This window comes from Adiantum capillus-veneris, chromosome 4, assembly GCF_014529385.1.
Source record: "Adiantum capillus-veneris isolate H3 chromosome 4, ASM1452938v2, whole genome shotgun sequence".
NCBI classification, from domain to species: Eukaryota; Viridiplantae; Streptophyta; class Polypodiopsida; order Polypodiales; family Pteridaceae; genus Adiantum; species Adiantum capillus-veneris.
The window spans coordinates 89,129,187-89,139,514 of NC_140934.1; the positions used below are offsets into that span (position 1 = coordinate 89,129,187).

The following is a 10,328-nucleotide window of genomic DNA, read 5'->3' on the forward strand; positions in this document are numbered from 1 at the left end:
TTTTCAACCTTTTGCCTAAATTAGTCCTAAGTAGTAAAAGCATGGAGCTCTTGGGAGTGACTGCGGACAGGTGGAAAAAGCTTGTCCATTAATGCCACATGACAAGCTCCTGATGGCAAACATAAACAAGACTTGGACCCAGTTGATCAAAATGGAAGAAGCAAGTTGCACCACTACTAGACTACACTTACTTGAGAGAGAGAGATTTTACCATCATAGGAACAATCCCAAGAGACCTCAAAAATCTAACCGTGATCGGTTGAACCCAAGACTTGATACTCCATAGGGAACTAGAATAACCAATGTACCATACTTGGGTGAGAGAAAGGTTATTCCAAGTTCCTCTTCTTATTCAGACACACACCCCATGAGAGGATAAATTTTAACGTCATAGGGGACATGAGAAAATGAAATGTTATATTAACGTCTTCAAAAGGCCAAAGTGACCTATGAGAGAGAGAGAGAGAGAGAAAGAGAGAGAGAGAGACCTTCCTGTCTTTAATATTATTTTTCATTTTGTTAGCAAGTAAATGCTGTCCATAGAAGTATTACATGTGGCTTACAATGAGGTATAAACTAGGGAAGCATCATAAGTGCCATCTCAATTGAGCCCCTGTATATGAGTGAGTGTAGATGTGAGTGAGTGAGTGTGTGTGTGTGTGTGTGTGTGTGTGTGTGTGTGTGTGTGAGAGAGAGAGAGAGAGAGAGAGAGAGAGAGAGAGAGAGAGAGAGCCAGCAAGCACCTGATAATGATGGAATGCCTGCACCTACACACATACAACTTACAACTGTAGCAGTCGTATTCTCCTTCTTTACCAGTCTTCAAGGCTGCATCCCTTTCCTCTGCATCATCTCTTTTCCACGAAGTGATGGAACAAGCAAGTGTAAAGAAGCTCGCTCCCGTGAATGAGAGAAGCAACCCCAACAACCACTGAGCAGCTGAACGACACAACTTGCTAGATGCAGAAACGAAAGCATTCAAAGAGACCAGTTCTTGATTTGCCCAGAACATCCAGGTTGCTGCTGCCAATGGTTTCATCCTCTTTTTCTCTCGTTGAACAACTGCTTGATAGCTCTTTCTGTTCTGCCAAGCTTCTGGAAACCGTCTGCATTTGCGGGACTGAATGCTCCAGTGCTGGTAGAGTTGTTAGATAGGTATTCAACATGCGGATAACTTGCGTGAAGTTTGGGCGGACATTCGGATCTTCTGCCCAACACGACTGCATAATATACACTAATTCATCCGGTAGGTTTAAGCTATCAGAAAGACTTGGTCTTGTCCCCTGCATCAAATAAAGCATCAGAGAACCATTCTCATCTAAGCCGGCACAAAAAAAGGGCATGCTCGCACAAAATTTACCTTGAAAGCCGCAGCATATGCTGCTTGCAAATTAGACATTCCCTCAAAGGGCATCCGGTTAGTAAGAAGCTCCCACAGAACAATTGAAAAGCTGTAAACATCGACTTTTTGATTGTAATGTTTCTTCTCTCCATTGCGCAACGTGACAGTACTGTAGAGCTGATAGTAAAAGGAGCCAAACCAGAGTCCAAATGATTCTTACGTCGTACAAGCTGTATAGTACATGTCCCTTGAAGCAAAAAGACGTACCTCTGGTGCCATCCACCTATATGTTCCGGTCTCTGCTGTCATCATTTCTGTTAATGTTTCCTCTCTTGCCAATCCAAAATCCACCAGCTTCACAGTCTTTTGATCATTTGTTAGTAGTACATTGTCTGCATTGGCATATTAAAAGATTCAGCACAAAAGCCCACAAAATCTTTTTATACTGCTCATATCTCTCTATGCAGCTACTGGCAGAACGTCCCTGTACCTTGTTGTTAGCAACCAAAACATCATTGGTAACTGCTAGTCATACACCTGTAATCATGAATACATTGCCGTCCCTGTAACTTCTCATTACCAACCTTGTACATCTTTGGTGATTGCTAGTCATCCATCTTTCTATGCCCCATGAATATGTTTGTACGCATTCGTGTGTACATAGACATTCTCTGTCTCACAGAGACACTCTTCTCACCCCTTCACACCCCAGCCCCTTTCCCCTCCCTCTACTTCCCTCTCTACAGTTCTGAACAATGCACCAAAGGCACCACACCTACACTACATAGCATAGAGAAAATGGACTCAAAAGGAAGCAACGCACCTGAGATAAAGCAACAAGTCACAGCAAGATTTCTGCTCACCTCTAAAATGCTGCTGGAATGGAGGGCTGTAAACACTGGTGTACACCAAAAGAGATCTTCAAGGGGCCTTCAACATAAACAGACCAGATGGAAGGCAACCAGATGGACAAAGGGAAATACGAAGAAGAAGCAAAGTCAACAGAACAATCAAAGTCCTCATCCTGCATTGGGACTCTGCTATCACCCATCATCTCTCTGACAAAGCCGCCACTACGTGGTACATTGGCAATTTTGCAACACCTTACAATCTGCAGATAACTCTGGTTGCAACTCCATCGACACCTCAGACTGTTAATCCAGCTGCTCCAAAGGAACCGCCGTCTCTCTGACAAAGCCGCCACTACGTGGTACCTTGGAGTGTGTATCAAGGAGCCGCAATTTTGCAACACCTTACGATCTGCAGATAACTCTGGTTGCAACTCCTTGGACACCTCAGACTGTTAATCCAGCTGCTCCAAAGGAACCCCTCCCTCCTATCAAGGCTTACTCCCCATCTAGTGGTCTTTTAGGCGGTTGTTCACGAACTTCTAAAATAGGTATCTCCACCTTGCTCTCTCTCAACTCACAGCTCACATGATCTTGCACACCCATAGCATGAAAGAAGCCCAATCTCCCACTCTTTCGTTTTCACATAGGAGAGTTCTCTCCTTACACCCACTCTGGGCACCCTCCTTCCATACACGACTCAGGAGGCAACCTCTCTCTCTCTCTCTCTCTCTCTCTCTCTCTCTCTCTCTCTCTCTCTCTCATGCACACACTCACACATAGAGTGGACTTGATATGCTATCAAGTATCCCTCTCAGAAGTTCAAAAGCAGAAAATCGAAAGAAAAAATATATAGTATTATTTTTCACAAAGGCCCCAAATTGGCAGCCACTACTAAAACCGCCTTGTATTTACACAAGGTTTTTTTTTTTTTTTTTTTTCAATGCAAAGATCCTCACTCCTTTCTCTCTGGTTTTTTTACCCCAATATGACTCAATCCAAAGAAGTAGTGCCAGGAACACAACAACCAGTTCCACCAAGAACGTAACTAACATTTCACTGTTTAACGCCTAAAGTGGTTATGTCGGTGTTAATAACAACACACCTAGCTAAGGCAAGTTCCTGCATTCATGGAAATTCTCCTCTCGGTGCATCAATGCTACCCCCTTTGGCACGTGCTACCCACAAATCTCCACCCAACCTCAGGAAGCTCTCCTATCCCTGTTTGGCACATGCTGCCCAGAAGTCTCCACCCATATGCTCAGCTAGTGTGCAGACACCTTTCTAATGTGCCAGGCAAAATGATAGACCAAACACAGGCTAGGCCAAGTGATAGAATTAACAAAGAATAGAATGTCCATTTTCATGTGCTCCCACTGTAAAAGCTACCAAGTCCCTCCATTTCATGCTTGACAACTCCTAAAAAAGCACCTTCTTACCACTATCCAACTTCATTTAGCTTGCCATATGGACCACCCATAAATAAATGCCAAAGCGTGATATTTTTGCCTTGTATGTACCATCTTTTGAACCTATTTCAACAGCATTGTAAGGCGGCCAGAACCCCTGGCCCGGGTCACTGACGAACCTAAGCAAGAGGCACTGAAAAGTTAACGAAGCACTCCTTGCCTCAAGATCCCACAGCTTGAATATGAAAATCGGCTTTAGAAGAAGCGCAATTGTAGAAGAATAATATGTAAACCTCATCCTCAGTACAAAGAAGAATATGCATCCATAAAGTCCAGATCCAAAACAGCCAGGCTCACCACATAGTCTTGCCATCCAGAGGACAAGCTCAAGAGTCAAAACATCAAATTCAAGTGTCGAGTAATTCTGTCCTACCGTCTGAGTAATTCTGTCCAAGCGCATTACACACACACACACACACCCCTTCATAAGCATCTTAAGTCCCGAGAGAATTCAATTCACCATCCCCATCTCTATCCCCTCATTCCCATGTGACTACAAAAATGTTGCCTCTTTATTTCTTAAGTTTATGCAAATCTTTATTCGGTCTCTTTATCAGAAACAGCAAAAACATAGCTCCTCTTGGTCACAAGTTTCTTCCTGGATCACATCCATCAGTAGATCTATCTAAATGTACGGGCAAGTGCATATACCAACAGAGCACTAAACAAAAAGCCTTGTAAAAAGCAAGCAAGTTGCGTATAATCACAAGCGCCAGGGCATACCCGGCTTAAGATCACGATGGATAATCCCATGACTATGCAGGCATTCCATCGCCTCAGCAATGCCCAAGGCAAATTTGATGGCTATTCGCTGATCCAAGCGTTTGGGCCTGATGCTCATGAGAAACTTTTTCAATGATCCTCCGTGCAAAAGCTCCGTCACAACAACCATTACAGTCGGTTCCTTGCATGCTCCAATGAACTAACAACAAGACAAGAAACAAGAATAAAATGGAATTTCCATCAATGTGATCATCCTTTCACGTTAAGCTCGGTTACAATCATAGAGGAACACCACACTCAACATACTCTCTAAGCAGATCCTCTCTCATCTATTAGCATGAAAATTGAAATCTTCCTAGTGCCCTTCTCCTACAACGAAAGATTAGGCATTGGAGCACAAACAAGGAATCATGTCATGTGCATCCTGAGCTTAAAAATTCAAAAATGGCTTGACTTTTTGTGCACTATTCAAGACTGCCTGGCCTTTTCCCATATATAAATGTTTCTTTCATCTCTTCACTGCGCTTCCTTCCAGCAACCTTCCTCTCCAGCATTCCCTCATTGTGGATCAGTTCTCATTTAATACATATTATGCAATTCATCAATATGAACCCCCATACTATAATTATCAGGAGAGAGCATTTTCCACATTCCAAAAGCATTTTCTCTTGCCAAGAATCAAATATCCAGGACCTACCTTGACAAGGTTCTTATGCTGAAGTCTGCAAAGTAGTGTAACCTCCCTTGCAAACCTACTTTCCCGTTTTGCCACATCTTCTGGAGTGCCATTCCTGTGCACTAGTTTCAGAGCTACACTCTGGTTTCGATACCTGAAGAGGATCGTGAACAAATAAAAGCAGCACAATAAATTTCAACTCAATTAGGAACCCTGGGAAAGGGAATTCCACAAGGGTAATCAACAATACTCACTTGCCCTCATAGACCTTGCCTTGTCCGCCTTCTCCAATCCTAGGACCAACAAACAGTAACTTGGGGTCAATAACCCATTTTCCATCAATACTGAATTCTCGAGCAGCCGTCTGATTTAATGCTGAGCTGTGTATAGAAACCGAGCTATCCACAGTACCACCGAATACATCTTCTCCCTCTCCTCCATCCTTCAAGCTTTCTGGCAACACTCTTGCAGGACCCTTTAAAAGATCTTTCTTTGTGAAATGGGTGCCCTCGTTTGAGCCCATCACTAATGACAGGCAGAATCAACAGAAGTGAGAACTCATAAAACTATAATGTCTCACTCCAAGATATCTCAGATTTGGTCTGACCAAGAAGTCCTCTCCTCTAATCTTGTCAATAATATAACAGCTGATCTTGTGAAATAATCCCTATTGAAGATCCACGTGTATTTTGATCCAAACAGTGCGTCTGTTGATACAAGTATGGCTTGTCTACGTGCACACGACCGCGCTCGCAGCAGTACCTGCGCCTGCTCATGGAATGCGAGCAATAATGCACGTTAAATGCAGTCATCGTTTTTAACATAAACTCCTCAGATTGGAAACCAAAAGCAAAACAAAAAATATGTTTCCGTACAAATTCCTTACGTTTCTCTTGGCACAGATTGACACTGCAAATCAAAGGCTCTGATCTGACAATGCCCATCAACTCCTGTGTGCAGACTCTAAACGAGTATAATGGACAGGTTTCTGCCCATGTCTAAGCACTGGGCAGGATGGACAAGCTGGAAAACCATGAACCGCCCATACGGAGAAGCCCTGATGTGCCCAAGAGGAAGGCACTTGTAGATCATCTCTCTCTCTCTCTCTCTCTCCCCTTCGCTAGCTTCCCTTTCCAAAACCTGCAAATGAAGTGCGTCTTTCTCTCTCCCCGTGTATGTGCAGCTTTCAGCACATTTACGTGTCCTTGCAGCTGCGCTTTACTTCCAGTTTCCCTCTGCTCCGTGCTCTCTTTCTTCTTCTCTCTCTCGCTCTCTCCCAGACTCTAGTCTGTCTCGCGCACTCTTTTCTCTTCTCTCTCCAGGATTACCACTTCTGAAATCTGAACGTGCTTCTTTCAAAAGCCGAGCCCCACTTCCAACAACAATAAAAGAAGCACGTGTTCACACAGCTAAGGTTTGTGTAGCAAATTAGCTATACAAGATCATAAAGATTGGCAGAGGTCTTCACTCTTCCCCAGGGCATGGAGTGAGTTTTACGGGGCTGCCCGGGACACTCAAGATGAACACCTTCACCTAGATGCCAAGGGCCCACAACTTGGAGCTCGCATGTTGGGAGGCTCGTGTCCACTGACTTGAGTCCCTTTGGCGGCTCATTGACGGGCTCGTCCAGAAAACGGCCCGAGATCACGTCTTGCTTGACGTGCGCGGGAGCCTTGGTGGCACCGCGCGGAGTTGAAGTTTAGTTGAGTGCGGAAGCGTCTTTAGGATCCATGTTGAGCGAACGAAGCTATTCGGGCCTTGAGCGCATATCTAAGAGGTCCCCCTGGAACTCTCTCAGGCCACTCTGGGCTAACTTGGAAAAATGCCGAAAAGTCCCAGACCGCCTCGGGTCGGGGTGGCTTGAACCTACCAGCAGCCCGTTGGTTGAGAACAAGGAGCGCCACGAGTGCGCGTTCATGAATGTGCATGGCTGAACTCGAAGTGGAAGCCGAGGTCTCCGCGTGGAGTACCTAAACGTCCAAAACGGACATGCCATCCGCGTGTAGCGTCGAGCCAACGCTCGCCGAAAAGAACCAACTACGAATCTACCGCAGCCTTCGTCTACGAGCGAGGAGCGCATCGGGCTTGCGTTCATGAATGTACATGGCTGAGCTCGAAGAGGAAGTCAAGACCTCCGTGTGGAGTACTTGAACGTCCAAAATGGACAACCCGTCCGCGTGTGGCGCCTTGCCGACGCTCGCCGAAGAGACCCGCCGGCTACGAGCCGACGGCCCTGAAACTGGGTCAAGGAGTCCCCGTGCGTGGCGGACTCCCCCGATTACCTCCACGTGATGAAGTGGAGGGGGACACTCCCGTACCGGGTACTCTCAAACCCCTGCACACATTCGTAGTACCTAGACGGTGAGGTGAGGAGAAAATCAAGGTCAGGACTATGTCCCATCGTCCATCGTCCCCAACCGGGTCCATCGTGCATCCCCGCAGCACCGAGCCGTGGTTAGCCGAGATCGGGTGGTCACCGTCCCACCGTCACCACGGGAGCTCCGAATCAACCGGATCCCAACATACACCCCCCCTTAGAAAACTCTCGTCCCGAGAGTAGCATTGTTAGGGCAGGAAACTCCCTGGTTAATGCTTTGGAGGGTGTAGAGCTACGTGCGTCTACGAGATCCAAAATGGGCTGCATGAGCAGTCTTACCGATGAGGAAGTGTCTATCTCAAACAGTCGTGCTTATGAGGGGCAGAAAAGATGTGGGTACCAAGTCCGCTTGGCACTTTTGTTGGGGCTTGAATGATAGGTGTATATACATTGAGTGGCACAGACCACATTGCTGGGTTGATCCATGCCGAGGAACCTGTCTGTTCCAGATATTTTACCTATTGTTGCAGTGACGATGCAGCTCTCGTCTTTGAGTGTGAGAACCAAGTCGCATTGATTCCCACTGCTTCTAGGAAAGCAGATTTGAATGACTTCGTGATGATTCCTTCCTGGATGGCGACGAAGGTCCACTTCGCATTTAGTTGAGTTGAATACATGGTGCATATCCCGCGCACTGAAAAGGAGTTTTTCTTCGCATTCCATGAAGAGTAAGTTACTCTGTCGAATTGGATCCTTGGGCTTAATTACCGAGGCCACCCACCTCTTGAAGATTTGGCCTTTGGATTTTCCTTCTTGAAGCACTTACTGAGTGCTCATGTAGACTTGGATGTCTTGATATGAGCTTACCCGCTCGTTGAAGTAAGGTACGTTGTAGAAGGTACCTTTTAGGATTATTGAGCACCGGTCCGTCCCTTTGAACCAAAAGAGATGAAGCCTATCTGATTCCTTCCTTGGCATACAAACCAAGGTTTTCCTGAGATTGCCGACAGGTCAATCCCATTGATACCTTGAAGCTTTGGCATACTTCAGGACTCTGTTGAACCTGAATGTTCTGATCTGAGTCTTGCAAACTTGAGGGCAAGACTTGAAGTAGGTAACTCGTAGAGAAGAAGATTGGCCGATCCGCTTCTGTTCCTTGCTATCTGCTTGAAGCTTGTCGCTTGAGTTGAGCCCGAGTGCTCACATATATCTGTTTTGATCTGGAAGAACGTTGATTTGTTCTTAACAAACCTGCCTTCGTTGGCTAACGAAAACAAACCTGAGAATCACTCATCTTGGGTCTTCGTGTTTTCCCTTGCTTAGATCCGCTGCAATCTTGATGAAGGGTTGATAGTGCGGTTGAAGAAAGAAGATTGATGGTGGGGCTCATCCTCTTGAGCCCGATGTGGTTGCACCACATACTTTTTCTTGTGTGCCCTTGAGGCTCCATCTTGAGCCGAATGTGGGGCTTGACTTCATATGTACCTGTAGAGGCTCCTATCTGAGATACGCTGCATGGTACATGTATGGCTCCTTATGAGCATGATGTAGGCATACTCGCTGTCTTTACCTTGGAGGGGCTCCTGTCTGAGCCCAAATGTAGGTGTCTTTGCTTGAGGGTCTATGTCACCATCAGGGTGGACATATCCTTGATTGCCTTCTTTTGTTGAAGATGTGCCCACTCTGATTGGATTGATGTTGGCTTGTGTGTATGAGCAGTGCTATCTCGTAGACCGTCACTGTGGGAGGCATCACTCAACCTCCGGCCTTCTTGTGAGGGGGCCATCCTCATGTGGCCCTTGCATTGAGCCGTCTTTGTGGGGGGCTATCCCCGAATCTGTTTGTTAAGGAAAAAGATGCATGGCCCGCCCGCTCGCAGACCTCCAGCTTCGCTGTGGTGCTCGGTCCACCACTTCTGGGTCATCCGGCTTTGATGGATAGGATGTGCACGGTCCACCCAAATCGAGTTGGGTCCCCGGCTTCGATGAAGGGGCTCGGTCCACCACTTAAGGGTCATCCGTCTTAGCTGTGTAGAATGGGGCACGGTCCACCCGAGTCGAATCGGGTCCTCGGCTTCGCTGTTGTGGATAGGTGCACGGTCCACCCGAGTCGAAATCGGGTCCCCGGCTTTGCTGATGCGAAATGGCCCTTACATAGCCTGATAGTCTACAGGCACATGGTCTTGCTTTTGAAGATCCTGTCTCTTTGAAATGTTGAGACTCTAGTAGTGTAGCATGATATTCGGCAGGCACTCTGTCCTACTTTTGATGTTCACTTCGCTGCTTTGGGGCTCTGGCTGTAGCCAGATAGTCCGCAAGCACTTGGTCCTGCTTTTGATGATCTGGATGTTGTTGAATGCGTTTGTGCTTGAGTTGGGGTGTTTTGTCGCGAGGGGGCTCAACCACTCTGGATGTTTTGCCGATACCTCAGACTCAACCGTGGGGTGTTTTGCCTCGAGGGGGCTCAACCACTCTTGGGTGTTTTGCTGAAGCCCCGGGCTCAATCGCTAGCATAGGGGCTAGGATTCGGTCTTCATGCCTTCACCTGCAGATTGAATTCTCCTCAAGAGGTACTCTTGACCTCACGCTGATCTAGCACGGCCTTTCCTTGCCGGCTTGTCTTTGCCGATGATGAGGAGGGCCTTCCTTGGCACCTACCTCGCTACTGCTGATGATGATGCTGAATGGAGGGGGCTGTCTAGCCTGACCTCATGAGAGTCCCACTGGACTACATGCTGGGTGACATCTCCTTGTCCCCGCACGGTGAAGAAGCCTTGGCTCTACCCCTTTGCTCTGACTGCGTCGAAGCAGGCCTTGGTCATCTTAGGATAAACTCTGCCTGGCGGCTGGCTGCTGAATGTGTTTTCTTACGTCAAGTCACTGCGTCTCTGAACTGCGCCCAACACAATCCAGGAGATACTTAGAAGGATGAGCGACCTCGTCCCATCCCGGGT

At 46.9% G+C, this 10,328-nt stretch overlaps 1 protein-coding gene across 1 annotated transcript; it reads right to left on the minus strand.

Moving 5' to 3' along the window:
* Positions 1–634: 634 nt before the first annotated feature.
* Positions 635–6,371, minus strand: LOC147459569 (serine/threonine-protein kinase STY13-like). The gene is made up of 7 exons (XM_086510812.1): positions 5,945–6,371; positions 5,313–5,826; positions 5,080–5,212; positions 4,383–4,581; positions 1,610–1,734; positions 1,361–1,519; positions 635–1,283 (listed from the first exon to the last, which is right to left on the minus strand). The coding sequence occupies exons 2-7, from the start codon at positions 5,579–5,581 to the stop codon at positions 957–959; spliced, it is 1,212 nt and encodes a 403-aa protein (XP_086366938.1). The 5' UTR covers positions 5,582–5,826; positions 5,945–6,371; the 3' UTR covers positions 635–956.
* Between the last annotated feature and the right edge of the window lie 3,957 nt (positions 6,372–10,328).

Excerpts from the sequence above, each read along its gene's own strand:
- LOC147459569 (XM_086510812.1), bottom strand. The coding sequence starts at position 5,581 with ATGGGCTCAAACGAGGGCACCCATTTCACAAAGAAAGATCTTTTAAAG. Across the intron at positions 1,735-4,382 it reads CCATCGTGATCTTAAGCCGG|ACAATGTACTACTAACAAAT; the intron begins GTATGCCCTGGC and ends ATGCCAATGCAG. Across the intron at positions 1,284-1,360 it reads CATATGCTGCGGCTTTCAAG|GGGACAAGACCAAGTCTTTC; the intron begins GTAAATTTTGTG and ends TATTTGATGCAG.